Source organism: Solanum pennellii, chromosome 1, assembly GCF_001406875.1.
Source record: "Solanum pennellii chromosome 1, SPENNV200".
NCBI classification, from domain to species: domain Eukaryota; kingdom Viridiplantae; phylum Streptophyta; class Magnoliopsida; order Solanales; family Solanaceae; genus Solanum; species Solanum pennellii.
Window position 1 is genome coordinate 1,674,312 of NC_028637.1, and position 26,177 is coordinate 1,700,488.

Genomic DNA, 26,177 nt, shown 5'->3' on the forward strand with positions numbered 1-26,177 from the left:
TGATTTTGTCGTCTTTTACAAATTTGAACGACTCAAAGATTAATCCAAAAAAATTGGAGGGTGTTCTTGAATATGTCAACAAAGTTATAGGGGTCTAAGAAAAAATATCCAAATAATTATTAAAAGTCTTCTATTGCTATAATAATAAATAAATAAAATAGAAAAATAGAATGACAAGTCTTATGGAAAGTGGTAATCCACTACTTAGATTGAATTTTTTATTATTTTATTTGGTTTTTGTATTCTATTTATTTAATTTAATTTATTTATTTTAGATTTGTATTCAATTAATTAATTTAATGTCATATATTTATTTGACTATTTAAAACAAAGTTGTTACCGCCGGCCGCCGGCCTACCGCCGGAGGAAAATTCATCCGTCTAATCGTAATAATAAAAGTTATCGTCATATATTTAGTATATAATAAATAATTAATACAATAATTTATATATTAATTATATGCTATGTATTGACAAAAAAATATTTTTATTATTTATTATGATTTTTCATGAGATTTGTCAAGCAAAATTTATAATTTTCACAATTGTGATTATTAGTTGAGGTTTAACTAGTTTAAAAAAATATTTAATTCATTTTGTTGACATCTGAATCGTTGAATTTTCTTGACACAGAGAAACATCTTAATATAAAATGAAAAATTTATGTTATATCGGACATATTGAATTCCGTTGACATAAAGGAACATTTTGATATAGTAATAATTTAAAATTAAAAAAGACATTAAAATTGTTTTAAGTCAGAATAAATTTCAACTACGACATTTTCAACAATAAAAGAAAAAAAACTATGATTTATTATTATTATTATTATGATTACTATTATATATATTTTTATTATTACCTACACTTTCACAATATTATATATCTTATCGCTAATTAAGAGTTTTCTACTCATCTTATATTTAGATAATGAATTTTTGCTACCAAATACACTAAAATAGGGAGAAAGGCTAATGAGATTGGGCAGAGAGAAAAGTGAGATTCGTATGTATCTCATATACATATAAAAATCACACTTGATACACGCTAAATACATGTATCTATATGCATCATATGTATCTTACACTTACATAATTGTATTTTTGCAACCATGTATACTAAAATAGGAAGAAAGGCGAGCAAAATTAGAGATAGAGGCAAACGAGATTCATATGTATCTCATATACATGTAAATATACATATATATGTATATATGTGGAGTAAACAAAATCATGTATGTACATTTTATATCTTTTCTATACATCCCCCATTTTTATCGCCTAAATCCGGAACCATTTTGAGACTCAGCTAATCTTATTTCGCATTAAAGAATTTCACTTTACAAGATAAAGTAGAAAAATAGACTATAATAAGTACCATCAATGGGAGAAATGCTTTAAATTTTCTATTTTTCAAAGCTCGAACTCATAATGTTATTAATGATAGATCAATTTGGTTAATCACATCACACCCTTGGAAAACTATAAAGCATGTTGTATTTAGAAGCACAATATGTTATTTTGAATTTAAACCGAAAAATCTCATATTCAGGTAAACTGTATAAAGCTTCCTAACGAAGACGATTTTATATTTAAGGGGAATCAAATCCAAATTTTTTAATTAAGGATGAATCAGTACTTATCACTCTAAACACATTCTTTATTAGTAATTTTTGTGCAAGTGGTCAACTTATTAACATAATGATCACTTGGAAACACGCATATGAACTTATTAAAAGTTTTGGTCCGAAGTATTTAACAAGAACACGTTATTATGTATTCAATCAAAACAAACTATAGTAGGCACATACGCCTTACCTACCATAATATGTATTCTACGTAAAAACATAATATAAATCAGTTCGAATGTATCTTAATCAAATTATCATTTAGAACGATTCTATCTATATTATTCAACTTTATACATATTTATAAAAGTCTACTTGTCCAAACCAAAGTTAAAGTACGTCCACGTAAAATCAAGTTTTTCCTTTTTAGTTTTCCACTAGATATCCGGAGCTGACGTTGGAACTTCGATTAAATTCGAATCACACAGCTCATTCGTGAGTAATGCTCCAACGAGATTTGTTTATACCAGGACTCGAACCCGAGACATAAATAAGGTCCTATATATATATACATATATATATATACAAAAACATCCTTGGCGCCACTATCAAACAATGTTTCAAAGTAGAATGATTTTGAAGAATCTATGGAAACAAAAGCTTCAAATTTCTCAAAATAATCTGTTGAATTCAAGATTCAAGATTTGTTCATCTTCTTCGATTTCCACAAAATCATCTAAGCTTAGCAAAATCAAGAAAACTGAAAACCCGAATTCGAAAAACAAGAATCAACCCCAGAATTTCACTTCACTCTTCAATGAAATCAGAGAGATTTTAGGAACAGAGAGTGTAATGCCATATGAATCCGCAAATTTAAACGACACCCAGTTCGTAAATTTATCGTCCTGCCATGGAAGTGTTCGAGAAAATGCCAAGCAGAGTACAGAGCTGGAGGATTCATTATCTTGCACAGAACTTGTTTGTGAAAATGCCAAGCTGAGTACAAAGCTGGAGGATTCATCGTTTTGCACGGAACGTGTTCGTGGAAATGCTGAGATGAGGATAGAGCTGAAGGATTCATCATGTGCTTGTGGAGATGTGAAGCAGAGTGTAGAGCTGGAAATGATGAATTTACACGAAGGTACTCGGGTTGAGGATTTGGTGAAAAGGGATGTTAGTCCTATTGTTCACAAGATTACGGGGATTTTGAGGAGTGAATGTGATGTGATCGCGATGGAGGAACGGTTGGAAAGTGCAGGTTTTGAGTATAACGAGGAGGTCGTTGAGAAGGTTTTGAAGAGGTGTTTTAAAGTTCCACGTTTAGCTTTGAGGTTTTTCGATTGGTTGAAAACAAGAGAAGGGTTTAGTCATACTACGGAGACTTATAACACGATGATTTACATGGCTGCGGACTGTAAGGAGTTCCGTTTGGTTGATGAATTGGTGGAAGAAATGGAGAGGAGTTCTTGTCGGAAAAACCTTAAGACGTGGAGCATTTTGCTATCGCATTATGGGAATGGTAAGTTGATTGGCAAAGCGTTGTCAATGTTTGAACAGTTGAAGAAGTTAGGTTATGAGCCCGATTTAAGGGCTTATACGATCATGTTGAGTTCACTTTGTAATGCTGGAAAAGCAGACATAGCTTTGGAGTACTTCAACGAAATGATCCACAAAGGCTTGATGTTGGATGAAGCTACGTCTGGACAATTACTCAAATGCTTGGCTAACTCCGGAAATATTGCTGCAGTTCACAAAGCTGGTGACGACATGATAAGGGTTTGTAGTATTCCAGAAAACCACGTTTACAGGCTTATGCTTAAGAGTTTCTGCATCGCTGGGAGGATTACAGAAGCTTTGGAGTTGATTCGTGATCTGAAAAGTAAAAACATGAACCTTGACTCTGAAATTTTTACGACATTGGTGAAAGGACTGTGCAAGGCTGAGAGGATCAATGATGCATTGGAGATTGTTGAAATTTTGAAGAAAAGAAACGGTGCTGATGAGAAGGTTTATGCAGTCCTTATAAGTGCATACTTGAGGAGAAATGAAATTTCAAAGGCACTTAATCTGTTTCAGAGCATGAAAGATTCGGAAAGTTTGCTCAACGTTTCGACTTATACCAATCTGATGCAGCACCTTTTCAGGGTTAAAGAGTTTCAAGAAGCGTTGAACCTCTATAATGAGATGACAGAGATGGGAGTTAAATTGGATGCTGTTGCAGCAACTGCTGTAGTTGCCGGTTATATCATCCAAAACCGTATTTCTGAAATGTGGGAAGTGTTCCAGAATATGAAGGATAAAGGAATTGTCTTTACTCGGAAATCGTACCTCATATTTGTCAAGGAACTTACCAAGGTGTCAGGGACAACGGATATTTTCAAGGTTCTGAATGAAATGAAGGCCTCTAAGATGTGTATTGGAAACGATATCTTCCAGTATGTTATTTCGTATCTGGAGAGAAAAGGAGATATGAAGAACATCAACAGGATCAAGCTGCTACAGGGGGGTTGTAAAGTTCACAATCACGAAAATGGAACATGTGATGTGAGCAGTCAACGAGAACGATACTTGGAGTCGAATTATGAAAACCTAGAACAAGTGTCCTCAGCTCATGACATGCCAGAGGCAACTTCAAAATCCTCTATTGAATGTGATGTACGTGAGATTTGCCAAATTTTGATTTCATCGAGGGATTGGTACTTAATACAAGAACAATTGGAGAAATGCAACAAACAGTTCACCCCAGAAATCGTCATGGAAGTTTTGCGTAATTTCAAGCTGCAAGGTCGGTTAGCATTGCAATTTTTCTCTTGGGTTGAGAAGCAAAGTAGTTACAGACATACAACGGAATCCTACAACACGGCTATTAAAATAGCAGGACAGGGCAAGGATTTCACTCAGATGAGAAATCTATTCTCCGATATTAGGAGAAATGGTTGCTTAGTAACAGCTCATACCTGGACAATCATGATAATGCAGTATGGGAGAACAGGACTAACCGATATTGCTGTTCGTACTTTTAAAGAAATGAAACACAGCGGTTGTAAACCGACAGAAAGTACCTACAAAGCTCTGATTACATCTCTTTGTCAGAAAAAAGGTAGGAGAATTGATGAAGCAGTAAAAATATTCCAGGAGATGATTCAAGTTGGATACAGTCCTGATAAAGAACTAATCGAAGATTATCTTGGTTGTTTATGTGAACTTGGTAAACTAAGGGATGCCAGAAGCTGTACCGAATCTTTACTAAAGCTCGGTTTTAGTACCCCTTTAGCATACTCATTGTACATTAGATCACTTTGTCGAGCATGGAGGCTGGAAGAGGCTTTAGCATTGATCAACGAAGTTGATGACGAGCAACACGTCTTGAGCCAGTACGTCTATGGAAGTTTAGTCCACGGACTACTACAAAAAGGGAACTTAGAAGAAGCATTAGCAAGAATCGAATCCATGAAGCAGACCGGCATTCATCCAACAGTCCATGTATATACTTCCTTGATTGGCTACTTCTTCAAAGTGAAACAGGTCAGAAAGGCTCTTGAAACTTTCAAAGAAATGAAAGATTCAGGCTGTCAACCAACTATAGTTACCTACTCAGCGTTAATACGAGGGTATATGAACGTGGGAAAAGTTTCCGAGGCTCGGGATGTGTTTCATCAGATGAAGAAGAATGGACCATATCCTGATTTCAAGGCATACTCCATGTTCATCTCTTGTCTATGTAGAATTGGTAATTCTGAAGAAGCTCTTCAACTTATATCTGAAATGTTGGATATTGGGATTATTCCAAGTACAATTAATTATAGAACTGTCTTTTATGGGCTCAATAGAGAAGGTAAACAAGATTTAGCAAAGACTGTATTACATATGAAGTTTGATGTGAAAAGGAGGAGAAAGTTTCTAACTTGATATTTTTTTTTTTTGTTCATAATTCTATGATGATCCATCTTTATTTAGTTGTTGCCTTTCTTTCACTTTTTTTTTGTTTTTGATTAGATATCCCGTACTCACATTGGGGTCTGACTGGATTTACACCTGTAAGTCTCACATTGAGGGGTATAGCAAATACCGTTATTACCTAATTGATTGTATTATAACCAAAACAACGATCAAGACCATTAAGATAATAGTGACAACAAAATATCACTCCTTTTTGTTTCATTGTATGTAAACTCGTTTTACTGAGCACAAAGTTTTAGATGGAAAGACGTACTTTTAAAAAATTTGTGATCTTAAACATGTCGAAGAGATTTGTGTGACTATTTATAATCATGTCCTTAGCGTAAAATAGAAAGTTTAAAATTACTCCCTCCGATCCTTTTCAGTTGTCATAATTTCATTTTTGAGTCAAACGATATGAATTTTGGCTAACATTTTGAGATCTATATTTTTCATTATATTGATTTGAAAAAAGTTTCAATTATTTGAATTTACTTATTCATTTTACAGAAAGAATTAGGAGTATATGCATCATATATAAATATAATATCAAATTTTAAAAGGAAAATTTTCTTTCATTTTGATATGATATCATTGAATAAAAAAACTATTTCAGCTACCACAAAATATAGGAATCTTCACTAAAATAGTCGGATAGATTTACTATTACTTACTTTTACCACAAGAAAAAGAAAATACTACACTTTTCGAGAGAAACTTTTTAAATATAAATTAAATTACATTCATTTGATATTTTAAAATAAAATTTTAGATTTTCAAAAACATGAAGGCATTCTACAAGATATCATTTTATAACTCCCTACAAATACACAAATAACATCGCATTTATCTATAGTCGCAAACAATTATAATTACAGTACACTATAAGGATAAATCAATTAATGAAAATTCTAAAATCAGTATTTCAAAGAAATCAACTTCCTCCTTTTCATAGCCCATGAATTTCTTCTAGCACTCCTTACGGAGATAGTAATCTTCGTATATCATCCAACGAATGTTGAATGTTGCATGTAAATTGATATGACAATTATTCAATTCCAACATGTATCAACTCTACATGTTTCTCCATTTCCCATTTTCTTTAGTTCTTGCAAAAGGAAAAATTTAAAGGAAAAGAAAGAAAGTTAGTAGGAAGGTCAGATGCTCAACTAAAGAAACAAAATTTGAAGGAAACGCAAGTCATTTGTTACCTTTATATAGTTTTTTTTTTCATGTTCTTTGAAATTCCTTTTGACATAATACTAATTATCCTACATTTAAATACTTAACGAATTATATTAACAAAGATTGGTTACTAATTTAAAAGTGTTAGAATTTGATAACTCAAGTTAAGAAAATGAGAAAAATTATAGGAGTTGTAAGAGTTTGGTAAAGTAATATATAATGTGTTAATTTAAAGAAATTAATCATGTATGACTCTGGGCATTGAAGAACCACTTTTCCACTTCCAAATCCCGTCCAATTTATGTAATTGAAAAATTAATTAATTGAATTTTATTCAACTTATACTTAAGGCGTGCCAAAATATTATTATTAATAATAATTAATAATTCAATTATGAGAGGTTAATACATGCTCCCTCTTTCCCTTTTTACTTGTCCACTTTTGAATTGGCACACATATTAAGAAAATAATTAATGACGTAGTGAGTTTACCATTTTACCCCTATTAATTATGAAGTGGATGAAAAATTCTACATTTTTCAAAGTAATTAGTCATTTAATTGTGTTATAATAGGTAAAAAGAAATTGTCCTTTCTTGATTTGTCAAAATAGACAAGTAACTAGAGACAACTATAAAAGAAAAAGTGGACAAGTAATTAGGGACGGAGGTAATATTAAATACTGTAATCATAGGTTGCATAAAAATTCGGTTATGAATACAAATATATATTAGAGAAAACTTATTGAGAATTCTAATATTTAACTAATTAAATATTTTATAACATTTTAACTTATAGTAGGGATAAAATGGTAATCCAATTTTGAAATTAAAAGCTTTTCACTTTTTTATTATTATTATTATTATTATTATTATTATTATTATTATTATTATTATTACTATTAATAATAATAATAATAAAAATAAAAATAATATAATAATAATAATATATAATAATATTAATAATAATTTATAATAATAATAATAATATATAGAGAGAGAGAGAGAAAAAAATTAATCTAAGAAAATTTAAAAGTCATTACTATTTCAATTACATATTAAATATTGCATTTCTAAGAAAATTCAAAAGTCATTACTATTTTAATTACATATTAAATATTGTATTTATAGGTTGCATAAAAATTTTGTTATGAATACAAATATATATTAGAGAAAACTTATTGAGAATTCTAATATTTGACTAATTAAATATTTTATAACATTTCAACTTATAGTAGGGATAAAATGGTAATCCAATTTTGAAGTTAAAAGATTTTCACTTTTATTATTATTATTATTATTAATAATAATAATAATAATAATAATATATAGAAATTAATCTAAGAAAATTCAAAAGTCATTACTATTTTAATTAAACTTATTATAACATTTTAATTTATAGGAGGGTAAAACCGTAATTCCACTTTTGACTTGAGTTCTTCCGACTTATAATAATAATAATAATAATAATATATGATACGATGAAAAATAATAAGTCCTGGTGTAGCAAGTTCAATACCCTCACATAACACTAAGTTGGTTACTGGAAAACCATCAGCTTGATGGATGTTTACCAAATGATAATAAATCAAAGATGAAAGTTCAAGTTTCCATACCCATAAACTAGAGCTTTCTCACTATCTCTTCGTTTGCGCGCTTGTAGTAAGTCATCCTTCGAATTGCAGCCAAAGCTTCTTCATACTTTCTACTTTGGAAGGCGTCTGCAAAAGAGTTGGATGATTGTTCGAACTTTCCTTGTATCTGCAAAACAATGAAGAGCGCCCGCAGTAATTCATTTCACACAGTAAAAGTTTGAGATTGCTTTTACACGAAAGTTCGTCTAGCAGGGGGGGGGGGAATAATTACAGAATTGATATACCATGATATCAAGATAATGTCAGTCAGCATCAATTGCTTGATAACACTGTGGAGGAGGCATCCGATAAAAAACAGTTACGCACCAGAATTAGCCCACTCAACTGACCCCCAGATTGCACCCAGCGCAATGAAAATTTGGAGGAGAAAGGAAAGGGAAAAGCGGGAAAATAATTTCTATAACAGCTAGTAGAACAGTTGGGAATCTGCGCAGAATTCAAACAGGTTTGCTGTAAAAGCTTATACTACTGGCGTCCTTTTATACCTGCCCCTGAATTTGTTTAAGTTCCTGTGAGTCATTAGCTTCGTCAACAGTTTCTCTGATTTCCAGCATCTGCAAGTGAAATATTTGATGACTAATAGTCAGAGAAGATGAATTTAGGCAAGCCACTGAGGAGGAGCTAAGTTAACACCTTTACAAAGATCAAACAAAATAACATACCATTTTTCTATAGTAAACATTACATCTAATTGTAAATGCTAATATTGTAAAACCCTACAAAGGAAGACCTCCAAATCATAGATAGCGTAACAAACTCATACCAAGACGGCATAATCGTGTAAGCCAATTGGTTGAATGTGTGGTCAAATCATTTTTCATACTACTTTTGAGCCGATGGTCTATCGGAAGAAGTCTACTACCCCACAAAGGTAGGAGTAAGGTCCGCTTACATCCTATGGGTATGTTGTTATCAGTTTTCATACAGGCATCGACTGTCATTTTCTAAATCTTACGTAAAAGGTCAACATGTCCAAGAAACAACTGGCAGCAGCACTTATCAAAAAGTAATTCCAACATAACAAATTTTACCTCAGTCAGCAACTCTACGTCATCAATCTTCTCCTCTTCATCCACATGCACACCTTCCAACTTCAGCTGGAAGCCAGGACAAAACGTTAAGAAGAAAAACGACAGGACTTGGTAGACCACAATCTGCAACTTCTATTACTTTTCATCCTACTATCTTTCCTTAAGTTGCAATTTGTTATTGAGTTTTTCTTTATTTTAAACACTTCAGTGCAGATATATCAGATCTTCATTCTGAAGGAAGAAGGAAGAAAAGAAAACGGAGGAAACCAAATGTAATGGGCCAAAGTAGTCAGCTTTTCATCTCTGGCAATTCTCTAGAAGAAATAAAAACTCATATGTCGGAAGATAAATATGTATAAAACATTAGCCTTTATACTATTTTTTTGTCCTTACAGTTTGTTAAGCATATTTCAGCCTAAAAAAAAAGGGGGGGGGGGGGGGAATAGGACTTATTATAGGAGTTATCTTCTGTCAAATGTCTGTTGCACATACAAATCATCGCGGAGATACAGAATATGTTCTGAACAAGTGATGATCACCAATGAAAAAATGGTACTATAGCAACAAGTATGTAATGGTAACCTACAATGTATATTGCCCTTGACAATGGATCAGTTAGTGTGCGGTAAGCATCAATGACACGAGCAGATTGTTCAGCAGCATACTCCCTTTCTTTCTAGCAGAAACAGCAACAAGCCACAGTAAAACAAATATCAAAATTTAGGCGGAAGGGAAGCCCCAAAGGAATTATCAAAAGGAAGAGTTAGTATAAATGTGTACAATACAATTTTATGAACCTGAGATTTCGTGTGAACCAAGTCCGGATGTAGCTTCCTCTGCCAGTCTTTATACTTGCGCTCTAGATTCTCCCCCTCAATTTCATACTTCTTCTCCCTGCAAAAATGCAGAGAATCTATAGCATGTCAATTCGCTAAAGATGAAAGAAAGATAAGAACTGACATAAATATATTTAAATACATATGTTTCACGAGATATTACTATAACCTTATATCCCAACAATGGGTATGAATTGATATACTTATTCCGTGCAGATCCTTCGAGTACACTGCTAATGATTTAAATAAGCGATATCTGATACTTATCCCTACCTTATTTGTTACAGAGTTAAGAACAGAATCAATTATCATGTACTATCTTAAAGTCTAAATCAATTACACTAAACTCTAGAACCTCCAAGTCAGGGGCTAATGAACAGTAGAAGTTACAGGGTCGAACCCAGTAGCTTTGCTTCAGATCAAGTATATACTAAACATGTACAGATTTCGAACCCAGTAACTCAAATGGTCAGTGGCTTCAGTGGTATACCGAACCCATAAAGTTCAATTATTGGATTCACCTTTGCTCTAACTACTAAAAAGAAGAAAGAATCCAAGCATGAACTAACAATCTACCCAGTACAGCCACATTCACTTCACTGTACCTCCTTTTGTACAAGTTAAGGACCAGCGGCGGAGCTAGAAAGGGCCGAGAGGTTCATCTGAACCCCCTTCAGCGGAAAATTACACCGTTTATACATGGCTAAAATTATTTTTTTATGTATATATAGTATACATTGAACCCCCTTTGGCCTCTCCGTGTGATTAGTTTTTATATTTTGAAACCCCTTAATGAAAATCCTAGCACCGCCATGGCTAAGAACCTCCAAGTCAGGGGAGAATGCACAGAAGAAGCTACGGTTTCAGCTGAACACAATATCATTGATTCAAATGATGTACAAATATTAATAATTCTACTAAAAATGCACAAGTATCAACTTTCAAACCCCCCTAACTAAAAATGCTTAGTGGATTCATTGGTACCCCGAACACATAAAGTTCAAATCTTGGAATCACCTTTGCTCCAAATACTAAAAAGAACAAAGAATCATAAGCATGAACTAACAATATACACAGTAGTCAGTACAGACTACATTCACTGTACCAATGAATCCACTAAGCATTTTTAGTTAGGGGGGTTTGAAAGTTGATACTTGTGCATTTTTAGTAGAATTATTAATATTTGTACATCATTTGAATCAATGATATACAAGCTAATAACCTCCAAGTCAGGAGCGAATGCGCAGTACAAGCTACGGGTTCAGCTGCACACAATAGCTTCGATTCAAATGATGTACAAGTATTAATAATTCTACTAAACATGTATATCAACTTTCAAACCCACTAACTAAAATGGTTAGCAGTTTACCCCGAACACATAAAGTTCAAATCTTGGAATCGCCTTTGCTCCAAAATACTAAAAAGAACAAAGAATCATAAGCATGAACTAACAATATACACAGTAGTCAGTACAGACTACATTCACTGTACCACCATTCATACAAGTTAATAACCTCCAAGTCAAGAGAGAATACGCAGTACAAGATACGGGTTCAGCTGCACACAATAGCTTCGATTCAAATGATGTACAAGTATCAATAATTCTACTAAACATGTACAAATATCAACTAAAATGGCTAGTGGTTTACCCCGAACACATAAAGTTCAAATCTTGGATCCGCCTTTCCTCCAAATACTAAAAAAAGCAAAACAATCCTAGCATGAACTAACAATATACCCATACAATCTACATTCATAGTACCACCATTACACAGGGTTCAGCCTAACACAATAACTTTGATTCAAATCATATATATATGTTAATAATTCTACTACGAATACCAAATTTCAAACTCAGTAACACAACTTACAGTCCAAAAATCTGGAAATAATCAACAGATTGATCTACAGGTTGTACACAGCCACAAGCATTGCAAACAAGAAACGGTGTCGTATTTGAAGAAACCCCATTACAACAATTCCAGCAAGAAAATTTTTGAGCAGCTTCAGTGCTAAAAAGGGTTCTCCCAGAAAAACCCAAATCTTTTCTAAGAAAATTAAGCTTTCTAGATTGTATAAATTGAGGAAATTGCTCAACTTTTGGAGAAATTGATGGAAAATCGAATTGGGTTTTAGAAGAAATCACTATTTCCCTTCTTCCCAATAATAATCTTTGTAAAAAGGGTGTTGAAATTCTCAGCTTCTTCCTCAACATTTTGTTTTTCTTGGAGAAATTGATAGAAGAAGGTACTCTAATCTTCAAGCTATATATATAAGTTTGTGTAGTATGTAATTTGTAATAAGCAAATAAGTTTTGTAGGAACTAAGTTATGCTATCGAAGATACGATAACAAGGTTGTATATCACGATGGAGTCGTGGGGTGATCTCAAATTCGAATATTGAATATGATTACTTGAGTTAGAATGGATGGATCAAAATGGAATAAAGATTCGTTTCACTTTTTTGTAATGTCGATGAATTAGTCCTTTATCAATATTCACAAAAAGTTTCACTAATATTACATATTATCAGGATTAATAGAGGTTAGGGTTGAGTCGAGGTTTGAGTTTTAGGTCAAAGTTAGGTTGAGTCCGTCGTTGGGGTTGGGTCGAGTCGCAAGTAGACGTTAGGGGTTGAGTATCGTATTGGGGTGATCGACAGGTCTACGTCGAGGTAATGATTGAGTCTTGAATTAAGATTGAGTTGAGGTCAGGGTTATTAGTTCTCGAATCAAGGTTAAGCCGAGGTTTAGATTTTATGTTGAGGTTGGGGCGGTGTCCTAGGTAAAGGGTCAAGTTTCTAATCATGGGGTTGCGGTCGAGTCCCAAATTAATGTCAGGCCAAAAGTCGAGATTGAGATTAGTCCCAAACAATCAAGGTTGAGTCCTGAATTATAGTCAGGGTGAGGTTAAGGTTCAAGTTACGTGTTGAGTTTGATTTGGGGATCGAGACTTGGGTCCGATTTGAAAGTCGGGTTTGATTCTGTTGACACCAAATTTTGGTCTAATGTTTTTAAAGTTAATATTTTCAAGTATTTTATTTTATAAATAGTTCAAAATACATGTTTTGTCATTTTTATGTAATTTGTTAATAATTATTCTTTTTCTTAAAGTATTAGGATTTTTATCAGTTAGTTATGTTTATATTATGTTATCATAGACAGACGTTCAAGTATTTGTTCATTTTTTATAAAATTATTATTTCTGTTAAATTACATTTTTTACATGTCATTGGTTACATTCATTACATTTTTCTATATTCATTTTCTCTGTTACATCTGTTGATACTTATTTTGATATTTTTGCACAATCCAGAAATTCATACACAGATATTGTATTAACCGGTGATTTTGACCCACGATTTTAAGATAGCGAATTATACAATGGATAGTTTTCAACTCCCTATATATAGAATAGTTAGTCAATTAGGTTAAAGGTGGTGGCAAAAATTGGAGGCATTTTCAAATTTTTAGGATTTGAAAGATTTTTTGTTGTTCATTATTTTTTCGATGACAAATCACCGGAGTTCCGCAACCATGGTGAACTTAGTTTATCAATATTTATCTTAGTTTTGATTATAAATAATTGAAATTGCATGTCTTAATGTGTGAGTAAATTTTTACTCAACACTTAATTAGCACCACTTATGTTTATTTTTAACAATAGAATTTCATCTAATATATTAAGATTTTGAATTAAGTTACTCAAATTTCCATATTGATTAACAAATCATTTGACAACAATATCTAAGATAACCCATTAAAACAAATGTTAACATTTTGTTAACTTGAACTAACCATTATCAATAATATATGTTACTAGTAGATATTTGTTATGAAGCTATTAAATATTTTATATCATATAAAAATTACTATAGCTATAAGCTAAAAATATCAACTTGAAAAGATTATAGTAACCTTACATATAACTTAAGCAGATAATATCAAATGAACAGTGAAAGTTCAAATTAACTATATTAAATGATCTAAATTTATACTTGAGCAAGTATCCTATACAATACTTCTGGAACGGAAACGTTCAACAAGTAACGATGTTTTAACATTTATATATCTCTATTTCTTACATATTTTGGAAATAATATTGTAACTTTTCAGGTATATTTATTAGATTTACAAACAAATAACAATAAGAATAAAAATAAATTGGACATTCGTAGATAACAATCCACGGGAACTTCAATTGTAAAATGATATGAGAGAATATAATTGAAAACCTTACTATTATTAAAATAGAAAATTATTAAATGAGTTTCCAATCTATAATCGAATTTTCAACTACACACGTATATCTTACGAGCAATCTTATTATTAGAATAGCGTTTTATCTATATATATCAAGTTTAAATTTTATACACCAGATAAATAACTTTTATGTATAACTTGCAAAATACTATTTATTAGGACTTTAATGTCGTAATAGTAGAATTGTAGAACGGTTACCAGAAACTTGGAGAATGAATTATAGGTGACAAAAAAGTGTTGAAATCTAAAGAGTGGCTCTAGTTTAAATTATTAAGAATAGGTGACAAATTTTTAATCAATTTTAAAAAATTATTAAATAGGTCCTCAGGTTTATATTTTTACACTTTTACTCGAATTTAATGAAAACCTAATTCCTAAAATAGAAAACCCCCCAATCAGTTTTTTTTTCTCTCCCAACGTCATGCTCTTTTCACATTTTTTTTTCTTCTAATCTTCATCACTAAATTATTAAGAATAGGTGACAAATTTTTAATTAATTATTAAAAATAATTAAATAGCTCCTCAAGTTTTTATTTTTACACACTTTCACCCAAATTTAATTAAAAACCTAATTTCTAAAAGGGTAGGAAAACCCCCCAAATTAATTTTTTTGTTCTCTTCCAACGTCCTGCTCTTTTTACATTATTTTTGCTTCTAATTCTTTTTCTTCTAAGAATTTGAAAATTTTGAGAAGGGAAAATCTCCAATTTTAATTTAACATGTGATTTAAAAATGTCTAAGCATTTTATGAAGGATAACTTTCACATATAGCAAATAAAAAATTCATATTTATATGCTATAGCAAAGTTTGCATAATTACGCTCCATAGCAAACATACATGTGTATAATTCGCTATACATATACAATTGAAACGAATTGTATAAAATAAATTGTATATAACGAGAAAGAGAGAAATTATATACAATTTGAATTTGTATAAAATGAGAAAGAGAGAAAGGCAAAAGAAATTGTTTATATAAGTGTATATTGGGAATGTGTATATAAATGAAAAATAGAACTTGTTGTAGTTTATATACATATACCTATTGGTGTTGTTTTAAGTTGAATAAGTATATGAAACTGTTGTCTATTTTTTCAAATTTGTTTATTTATACAGTGAAGGTTCGTTCTTAGTTTGGATGTATAAGTTTGTGCAATTGTATATGTCTAAATGATCATTATACGAAAAGTATCCTTATAAAAAAACAATGCACAAAATTGTATCAAATATAAATATTTATATTGTATATACAGAGAAACTGTTGTGAAGCTACTAATACAATAACTATTAATGTATTAGTGGAACTGTACATTATAATTTTAAAAATTTGTATATAATTAAAATTTATATCAGTAGAAACTATATATAATTTTTTAAGAAAATTATGATTTAGGGAGAAATTTTAGGAGACATTGAAAGAAATTGGGAGGGTAAAAATAGCTAATGAATTTGTATAAAAATAGAGCGGGGCCCCAATAAATTGAAAAAAAACTGATTTGGAGAGAAATTTTAGGAAAAATTGAAAGAAAATGGGAAAGAGAAGACAGGAAATGGATTTGTATAAAAATAAATCATCAGCTTTTTTCTAGATTCGTGGGTCCCAATCAAATTGGCAAAATATGTTCAACATTTGCTGCGCAATACAAATAAATTTAATAGTAGCTATAGGATTTATTTTGATTTAAATGTTTGCTATTATGTACAATTTCCCCTTTTAGGAATTATTTTTTAACTTATAATTTTCAATCATTTTAACAAGTTAATAGGTATTGTTTGTGTGTATTATTCATTTAAAATTTTGATTTTTGTATTATTGTTCTTGCTGCTGATGTATAATAAGTTTCAATAACAAATATCACTATTTTAGTAATTTACAAGAATTGCTAAATGTTGTTGTTGAATAAATTGTCGTTATATCTATTTCGGCCGCTGCTGAATAACTTACAACAATTGTGATATTTCAATATAATTTTTTTATGATTAATTTTTTTGTTCTAAGTTATAATATTTTCAGGCTTCTTCAACATCATTAATGCGAGATAGAATAGTAATACCAGTTGATTGTAACGGCGAATGGGTTGAGTCCAATGATTGTTATATTTGGAATAATTGTGCATCGAGATATCACATGTAATGATTTTACGAATAAAAACATTACTTTTTATTAATCAGATTGTGAGTTGGAAGACTTGTACTTGTAGAGAATTTCAGCAATTGCTATAAAAAAAATATACAACTTGTTTAATTGTTGTAAGAAAGTTTCAGCAAAAGTACAACAATTTGCTTATTTGTTGTAGCAAATTCAAATAAAATTACTTAGTTATTCTAGATTTTCTTTTAGAATTAGCCGAACCCGTCCTATATATCATTGAATATGATTAATATAACTAGTTAACAATCAATTTGGGTTGATTACATGTGAAATTACTTAATTGAACGTCTAATATCTCAAATTACTATCTTTTTGTATAAAATTCCTATCAAATCTACCTTTTATTTGTAAGTTGGACGAAAGTCACTCTATTTATCATTGCATATAAGTATTATAACCAATAAACGATCATTTACTCATTATGAATTGCTTACCTATGAAATTGTAACGAAATTGATCGTCTGGTATTTCAAATAACTATCTCATTATACAAGATCACTATCTAATGTAAATTTTATTTTTAAATTAAATCAACACTGCTCTATTTATCGTTAAATACGAGTGCTACAACCAATAAAGGCTTTCCAAGTTGTTGTTTCTCATATACTTGTGGTATTGTCACCATCATGTTTAACATTACATTATTATAAATATGAGCATGCTGAGTTAAATTATGTTGTACAAAACTATATTGCTCGGACTCTTACGAAAAAATATGTCTGATCCTACAAAAGATATGCAAATTTCGGAGGATCTGACGCAGATGCTACAACATCTTTGGAAGGTTCGAGCAACACAGGTAGTACACAGAACACACACTCTGGTATTAACCCTTAAATTACATAAGAATTTTACATCTGTAGTAACAAGTAAACTATAGCTGCATTCTCCTATGAACAAAAATGCTCTTTTTAACTCATGACTTGTCCTGGTTTGAAATTCAAGCAGCAGTAAAATGGTAGTTTTCGTTTTTGTTTTCGTTTTCTCATACCGTTCTTTTTTCCATGGATAGACGCGACATTTTCTTCCTTCATTTGGTCTACATGTACAGCAACGTGTTGTGTCTCGCCTAAGATTATTTCAACATAATCATCCGGTGATGCAGGAGCAATCTTCGTGTTGTGGTTAGCTTCCCTCGTGCACAAACTAGAACTTATACGCCTGGAGAAAAAAGTTACGTCAAGTTTGAGAGAAACTCATCTAGTATATGAACGAAAGGCGTTATCATAGGAAATGCATTGTCACAAAGATTAAGTGCTCTCGGAATCTATGTTGCTTGGACACTCCAGAAATGTAGGTTCACCCATGTCGGATCCTCCAAAAAGGATAGGTTTTGGAGGATTGACACAAATACTGTGGACAATACTTTTGAAGAGTCCGAGCAACATAGCTCAGAACAACCTTTTTTTTTTGTCATATATAAGTCAAACTTCCAGATTTTCTATGGTAAAGAAGTTGTAGAAGTCTCTAAAATGGCTAGCATGTTTTGCAAATAAATATACTCCCTCGGTTTCAATTTGTTCGTCTTTCTTACTTTTTTGATCTGTTTAAAAAAGAATGTCTCTATCCCTTTTTTGGCAATTCTTCAACTCTAACTTTCCACGTTAAATGTTTAATACTACAAGATAAAAGGTATTTTGATACATTCTACATATTTTTAGTTTAGAACCATACTATTCAAAAGTCTTCTTTACTTCCTTAAATTCGTGTCAAAGCCAAAACCAGACAAAAAAAATTAAAACGGAGGGAGTATTTAATTTCTCTAAAACCAATGTAACACGAACGATGTATTATAGCCTCTTGCTATTAAGCAAACAAAATTTTACCTGGAACCATGACTAGCGGAGCTGTTCCTGTGTTCGTAACGTGTCGCCTCTGATAACTCTTTTCCAGGTGATTCAGCGCAAGCTATGCGAGTTCCATGAATTTGATCAGTTTCTGATGATTTTGAGTCTTTCCGTCCATCCTCCGCTATACCTAAAGACTTAACAGTAGTGTTTCCGGAAACAGATCTAATTTCCAAATTATATCCAAAATCCCTTATGATAGAAATAGCCTTCTCCAAAGTTCCCAGAGCTTGTCGAACCTCAGATCTAATCACGACCATCTTGTTGTTGGCAGGCACACCTACAAGTCCATTAGCTGGAGAATCCCCGACTTTCTCGTCATTCTCATCTAAACTTTCAATCAGTTCACTTGTATCTTCATTAATTTCCTCAATTTCACTATGACCTTTTTTATCTTCAACATTCTTTCTTGTTACGTGATCTGGATGAACATGGGCGTCTTTTATCGAGTCTTGTAGCTCTAAAGCACCATTTCCATCTCCTGTCCGTTCATCAACTCCGAGACATGCATCTTTCTTGAAATCCTTTTGCAGTCCCGAAGCCCCATTGCTATCTCTTGCCCCTTCATCGAGACTAGCATGTGTTTCTTCCTTGAGGTCTTGTAATTCTAATGCCCCATTGTCATTAGGTAAACTATCTGAATAAAGTGCTTTTCGTATCCGATCATATAGTGGATCTTTTAGAGCATTGCTGAAATCTTCGTCACCTTTGGCAACCGAAGCTACTTCCTGCAAGAAAAAAGAACAGTATATTACTATCCAGAGAGCTAAAATATCGCTTTGATCAGCATCGTTGTTCCAATGAACAAACAATATCAGAATTGGCATTAACCTTTTTATAAAGCTTGAAGCCAGCACCTACGAGCTGCCGTGAAATGAAATTTATGAATGAAGGAGGAACAAAGTCCAGTTTGATATCCATATTTGCTATAGTCCTGTAAAATTTGATAAACACAAAAAGAGAGAAAATTTACATGGAAAAGGCTAGCATGAAAACGCAACAAGAAGCGTTCGAAGCTGATAATACTGCATATGTCGTCTAATTGCTTTAAGTGTTGAGTTTTTAAGAGGTGTGAATGATGAAATGAAGCGTTCTCCCGAAACGATCCAAAAGAAAGGATGCATTTTGAATAGCACATTTTCATATTGAATGGGTAATGAGTTGTGACTTTCTCGATAAGGCACAATAGCACTCACTATCCTCGTTGGCTATAAATTCAGCGGACTAGCATCAGTTTTGTAGAAAATTCTGAACTTCTGCATATTTGTCTAACAAACAAATATCGAGTCTTGTGTGATTTGTTGCCGTCTTAGTGTTCAACAAAGTCGTTGGCGTTTGAGGTACCGTTGTTCTAGTGACAGGTATACTGGGAAGAAGTAATCCAAAACCTCGGGTGCAGTGAGAGGATTAAATTCCTTAAGGACACACGATGAATTTTGTGGTCTCGGATATTTTATTTTGAAGCTTTTATTTTCTGTCTCGGATACCAACAATAAGTACTTTTAAGTTTAATACATAAGAAATCCAAAGTTACCTGAAGTAGCTACGATTATCAGTAACTTTCTGGATAGCAAAACCTCCCACCACGTCAATTCGTACTACATCCTGCGGGAGTGGTATTCCGTCTTTCGAGTACCCATGAGTGCTTCTATCAACGGTATCTACATCAGAGATCTGGAGACATTCACAAAACAACCAGTTACTCTAATGATGACGAGAACAACTATGTTAACGGAAAAATGTCGTGGACTTTCACAAGCTTACCGAATTTAGAAGCACTACTATCAGACCATCTTGAATGTACTCAAATACAAAGAAATGTACAAGTGCCTCCCTTGCTGACAATGGCCATGAAAGCTTCATCCTAACTTACAAGTAGTTAAACATATATCAGCATATTAAAGATATAAGAAGAACAAAATAAGCATCTACGAACTACTACTACCGCAATTTCAATTTGTATTTCTGGTTTTGACATGGCATGAAGTAAAAAGAAATAAAGACGACTTTTGAATCTTGCGAAACGCCCATTAATCTTGTGGTCTTACGTAAAAAGGAAAGAGAACGGACTAAAAACGGAAACTAAGACAGACAAATTATAACGGAGGGAGTATAAGATGACAGACCTTACTAGACATATTTGTTCACCCTCTCTGACCTTCTGCACGCACTCGGAGGCTGCGATCTTAAATGTTGGAATTGTGGTTTGCGGCCACCTGATGTGAAAACGAGGAGTATTAACACAAGTTGTTGAGACTATCCCTTGAACCAGTATTCAAGGAAAATTAGCATATATTCAATGCACATGTTAAGATAATTTGAAACTTCACTGACATTTTATTTCGCATCAAGTTTTTTTTTATTACATTTACTGAGGACATGACCATAGATAGGAAGGTTTAGAGGTCGAGAATAAGGGTAGAAGGCTAGTGAATAGCCGGAATCTGTCACACTTTATGTGCGAGAGGTAGGGTGATATTTAGTAGGTGCGTAGTCTCTTATTCTTCAGTATGTATTACTACTCGTCATCTCATTTGTTTTGTATCTTTCTAATTTATTATTGTCATACTATTCTTGCAATTCTGCTCTACGGAACCGCCTCTCTACCTCACAAAGGTAAGGGTAAGGTATTCATACATCCTACCCTCTCCGGACCCCACTTGTGGGGCCGGTTTCGTCATTCTATACTTGGATAATGTTCTTGTATCACTAACCACCTTTCTTTTATCAAAATCTAGCTAACCAGAGAACAATCGAAAAAATTCTGGCAATATACTGGGTATGTTGTTGTTGACATATCCACCAGTTTTACCAGCCTCATATCTGCCAAACTTTTACTGTTTTTCTTAACCTAATGCTCGCTGTCGAACTAAATAGTATCACAATAGTATGCTGATACAAATACAATACCACCATTACAACTAAAAGTTTTGTAGTTCAAAAACTCTCTCCACCTACTACAGTCACTTTGTTCGGCAGACAATGCAAACATCTGTATCAAGTATTTATCCAAACAGCTCCCTAAATAGTTTTTATTGTATGCTAAACATGACAGGATACTAAAATAATGCAAGAGTCTTTAGCATATGGGATCCTCACCATTTCTTGTAGAACTCTGCCCCCCATGAGATGCATAAACCTGAAACAGACAGTGCTATCACAAAAGTTGTCCAATACTAACGCAACACGAACTTTCTGGAGGTGACGTTGATTAATAACCACCCCAACAGTGAATATAAGGCAAAATAGTTGAGATTTTAATCTATCTTACAAACATCTGATGGGCCATCTACATAGCCTTCAACAAGGAGGGTATGGAAGGGAGTGCCTTCAGGTCCCTCTCGATACATAACACGGTAGTCTTCAGTATCTTGTTTTACCTGCAAAAGAAGGAGAATCGGCATTACTCTCATGGTAAGTAACAGATGGGGAGAAGTCTTTCACCATACAGGCATGTTAGGACTAAAATATCGGCATTCCAAGAAAGCAGCAGATTTGGTGCTGCTAAAGACAACCAGCATGTAAAAGAAAAGGGAAGCCCAGTGCACTAAGCTCCTGCTCTCCGCAGGAGTCCGGGGAGGATCCATAACCACAAGGGTCTATTGTACGCAACCTTACCCTGCATTTCTGCAAGAGGTTGTTTCCACAGCTCGAACCTCTGACTCTTGGTCACACGACAGCAACTTTACCAGTTACAAAAAGGCTCCCCTTCAAAGACAACCAACACGTGATGCTTCAAATAAGTTTCAGAGCCACAATGACATTGGTATGCAGAGAGTTTCGAGAATTAGCTAGGAAAAGATAATCTACGAATGTGATAGATAGCCTACTTTCCAAACAGGATGAGCTGCTTCAGAAGATTTTGCCTTCTCATTATCAGCTACAGATGTACTCCTTAACATGCTCAGGAAGTTTGCCACTTCCTTGGTTCTTCGCTCTACCAGGTTGTCACTACATTCTGCAAACCAAAAAAAAAAAAAAGAGGCGAGGGGCGAGGATCGCGGAATGCATCATTGCTTAGTATATGTTAGATGATTTAGGTTATAGAATTAGGTGACTTCCCATTAAAGTAAAACCTAGATTCGAAGTGACGTAGAACAAACCTTGAAGATCACATTCTGACGAGCGTAGCATTTGATTCTTGACAAGGTTCTTAAGTAAGTCATCATTTACAAGATCATGAGACGACAACGTCTGATCCAATTTAGCTCGGTACTGAGAGATGTTACCAGTGTCTCTCATATTGCATATCCTAGGAAAACAGAACTGTCTTCTCTCAAACTTTTAAAAGCCGCAACAGCTATAAAAGAATTAAGTGCTTTTGGTGTTCCAAGTATGAATGGACCTACAAAATTATGAAAATGATGTTTCAGAAAAGCTGCATAGGTGTGTTTGTATGAGTTAGTCGCAGCAAGAATTTGAAGTTCTGGAAAACAAAATTATTATTCAAGGGATATGTATCTATGCCATGCATTATTACACATAAAATGGATTAAATGCTTAATCCTGAAATTTATTGGAGAGGAATTCAGTCAAACAAGGGAAAGAGCACTCAAATTTTGAGTAATTCGAATAAGGTGCATATGATATACATATAATACACGTTGGGCGATCCAAACAATCCTACGACTTTGTGTACAATGAAGACAAAAATTCAGCCAATATGTTGCTCTTTAGGGATTTTTCCACATAGCATAACTACGACAACAACAACAATATATGTCCGGTGTAATACCACAAGTGGGGTTTGGGGAGGGTAGAATTTACGCAGACCTTAACCGTACCTTTGTGAGGTAGAGAGGTTGTTTCCGATAGACCCTTGGCTCACAAGAAGTGTAATTAAAACAGGATTGAAAGGAAAATAACGGCAGCAAAATAGTACATTGAGCAAATGAAGCAACTAGTAGTATTGCAAACTGAAGAATAAGATACTATGCAAGCACTAACAAATACTACTAAATTAAGAGAAAATGGGATTGGGCCCCTCCCTCTCCCACATAGCATAACTAAGTAGGTAAAAGATAACAGATGCTACAGGTCCAATTAACTCTGCCCAAATCCACGAAAAGGGGGGAAAACGCCAACTCGGCTTCCAACAAGTTACATCTACTAGTCCATAGATGCACGAAACCAGAAACAGTCACCAAACTAACCGGAAAAAAAAAACATCCAACCCAAAGCAAACAAATACTCAATCAGACTGATAATGATTAACCAATCAACACAAACTAAACAATTCAACTCACTCAGCGGATGGTATTAGTTCAATCAAACTCATAACTTAAACCAACAAAAATCAAGAATTCACTTACTAGTATTCCCATCTTTCCTCAAACAAACAAAATAGAAATGATCACTAAAAGACCACAAACCGTAAAGACATGAACTTTAACAATCAAAGTCAAGCAATCCTCCAATCAACAAAAATCAAGCTAACAGCTGAAGCAAAGAATCCAAATTTCACCCAAGTTTCAACCTTTCAACTCATTCAGAAGCTGTTCCGAAGAAAATCAAACTGGAATCTTGAAGTTTTGAGCATGAACCACTAAGGGGAATGAAAGAACCCACAAACAAATAAAACAACTACGCCTCAGTCCCAACTACCAAACAAGTTGGGGTCGGCTATATAAATACTCACTTCTTCATTTAAACTCATTTCATAACATTCTTATACGAAATAAAATCAAACTAATCATCCAATCAACAAAACTCAAACCAACACTTGAAGCATAGAATCAAAGTTCATTAAAGATTCAACCTTTACTTCACTCAACAACTGTTCTGAAGGAAACCAAGCTGGATTCTCTAATTTTTAAGCATGACCAGTAAAGGGAAAGAGAAAATTCATAATAATCAAACTCAAGCAAAATCATTATTCATAAGAATTCACATACTGCTATAGTGCTATTTCCATGTTTCCTCAAACAAACAAAACAGAAATGAACACAAAATTGTCAGAAACCACAAAGACATGAACTTTAACAATCAAACTCAAACTATCATCCAATTTACAAAAGTCCATTTTTTAATTCTTTTACCCCTCCTAAGCTCCCACCTTTTTTGCTCCCTAGCTTACTCGAACCCACAACCTCAGTGTTGGAGGCGAAGGGTGCTTACCGTTCGAGCAACCCCTCTTATCAATCAATCAACAAAACTCAATCTAACAGCTGAAGAAAGATCAAAACTTAATCCAAGATTCCACCTTTAACTCACCTCAGCAGCTATTCTGAAGGAAACCAAGCTGGAATCTTAAATTTCTAAACATGATCCAGTAAAGGGGAGAGAATTCATAAAAAATCAAACTCAAGCAAAACCATTTTTCATAACAAGGCTGCTCACAACAAATGGTATTAGTTCAACCAAAATCATAACTCAAATCAAGAATTAACATACTGCTATTTCCATCTTTCATCAAACAAACAGAACAGAAATGACCATCAAAAGGTCACAAACCACAAAGACATGAACTTTAACAATTAAACTCAAGCAATCATTCAATCAACAAGAGTCAAATTATTAACCTCCCATACTTTTTGCTGACTCAAACCAACGACCTCATGAATTGTAGACAAAAGATGTTTACCATTCGAGCAACCCCTCTTTATCAATCAATCGACAAAACTCAAACTAACAACTGAAGTAAAGTATCAAACTTTTTTTAAAGATTCAACCTTTAACTCACCTCAACATCTATTCTGAAGAAATCTTGAAATTTTAAGCATAACCCAACAAAGGAAAAGACTCAATTTTTATTTCCACAAAGTCACAGATCTCAAGGGAATTGATTAAAGCAAAAGGGACAAAGCCAGTGATATGAGACCACCAAGGTGGTTATCTAACATGGGGTTTCCTTGAGAATAACAAATGCAGAAAAATACACAGCTAAAGAATCAGAATATGAACAATTCCAAAAGAATTTTTCAAAGCTAGCAAAAAAGTCACAATATAATGGAGCTTCCAATGAATACTTATACTAGTAATATAATAATAATAAGAAAAAAACACAAGAGTAAAGAAAATGGAAAGAAGCTAGTCTTTCTATTTTTTGTTTAATGTCGAAAAAGCATATTTGAGTCTAATTAATTTAAATACTCATAACAAAAGATTCATTCGAAAATGACACTCAGAGTTAATATTTTTAGTTTTTGTATAATATTAAAAATTTCTAATTATTTTTATTTCATTTTTGACCATTTAATAAATATTTTTGAAATAAGATTAGTATGATTTCATTTTTAAATAAATTAATAATCTATTAGAGAAAGATATAGTAAAATAGATACTATGATTTTTCTATAAATTATGTAAAAGAAAAATATAACAATTAATATAGAAAGTATAAAATGTTTTTTTATTATTATGTTGTTTTCAAATATTGGGCGCTCACCTACCATCACAAATATGAAATGTTAGGTACTTTTTATAAAATAAAATATTTATTCAAGTTAGCTTGTATATTTATTTTATTAAATACCATTTTTTTCAAACAAATATATTTGTTTGATGATGTTTTGTTAAATTATAAGAAATATTAAAGCTGAAACTAAAAAAGTATTTGAAAGTTTGTTTGGATGTTAATTTTACTTTGAAGGAAATTGAATTTTTGTGAATAAAAATATTAATTTAAATAAAAAATCTTCAAAAATATTTTTCTCAAAATAATTTTAATGAGAAGTTTTAAGAAAAATTAGGGAAAAAGTACAAGT

At 32.7% G+C, this 26,177-nt stretch overlaps 3 protein-coding genes across 4 annotated transcripts; 1 reads left to right on the top strand and 2 right to left on the bottom strand.

Moving 5' to 3' along the window:
- The first annotated feature begins 1,941 nt into the window (after positions 1–1,941).
- On the top strand, positions 1,942–5,540 carry LOC107015043 (putative pentatricopeptide repeat-containing protein At5g06400, mitochondrial). Its single transcript, XM_015215208.2, has one exon. It carries the CDS (start codon positions 2,182–2,184, stop codon positions 5,473–5,475), a length of 3,294 nt encoding a protein of 1,097 aa, XP_015070694.1. The 5' UTR covers positions 1,942–2,181; the 3' UTR covers positions 5,476–5,540.
- A 758-nt stretch (positions 5,541–6,298) lies between these two features.
- LOC107011850 (iron-sulfur cluster co-chaperone protein HscB, mitochondrial) lies at positions 6,299–12,642 on the bottom strand. Of its 2 annotated transcripts, none has more exons than XM_015211526.2 (7): positions 12,081–12,642; positions 10,171–10,267; positions 9,960–10,049; positions 9,374–9,439; positions 8,828–8,896; positions 8,304–8,448; positions 6,299–6,605 (listed from the first exon to the last, which is right to left on the bottom strand). In XM_015211526.2, exons 1-6 carry the CDS (start codon positions 12,422–12,424, stop codon positions 8,311–8,313), a joined length of 804 nt encoding a protein of 267 aa, XP_015067012.1. In that variant the 5' UTR covers positions 12,425–12,642; the 3' UTR covers positions 6,299–6,605; positions 8,304–8,310. The 2 variants fall into 2 exon arrangements, with proteins under 2 accessions (XP_015067012.1, XP_015067004.1); XM_015211518.2 differs by having other exon boundaries at positions 6,299–6,613; positions 12,081–12,640.
- Positions 12,643–17,198: 4,556 nt separating this feature from the next.
- On the bottom strand, positions 17,199–25,489 carry LOC107008052. The gene is made up of 11 exons (XM_015206952.2): positions 25,154–25,489; positions 22,575–22,816; positions 22,302–22,429; positions 21,743–21,851; positions 21,571–21,610; positions 20,598–20,687; positions 20,236–20,335; positions 20,006–20,145; positions 19,303–19,405; positions 18,451–19,199; positions 17,199–17,785 (listed from the first exon to the last, which is right to left on the bottom strand). Exons 2-11 carry the CDS (start codon positions 22,711–22,713, stop codon positions 17,536–17,538), a joined length of 1,848 nt encoding a protein of 615 aa, XP_015062438.1. The 5' UTR covers positions 22,714–22,816; positions 25,154–25,489; the 3' UTR covers positions 17,199–17,535.
- Positions 25,490–26,177: the final 688 nt, after the last annotated feature.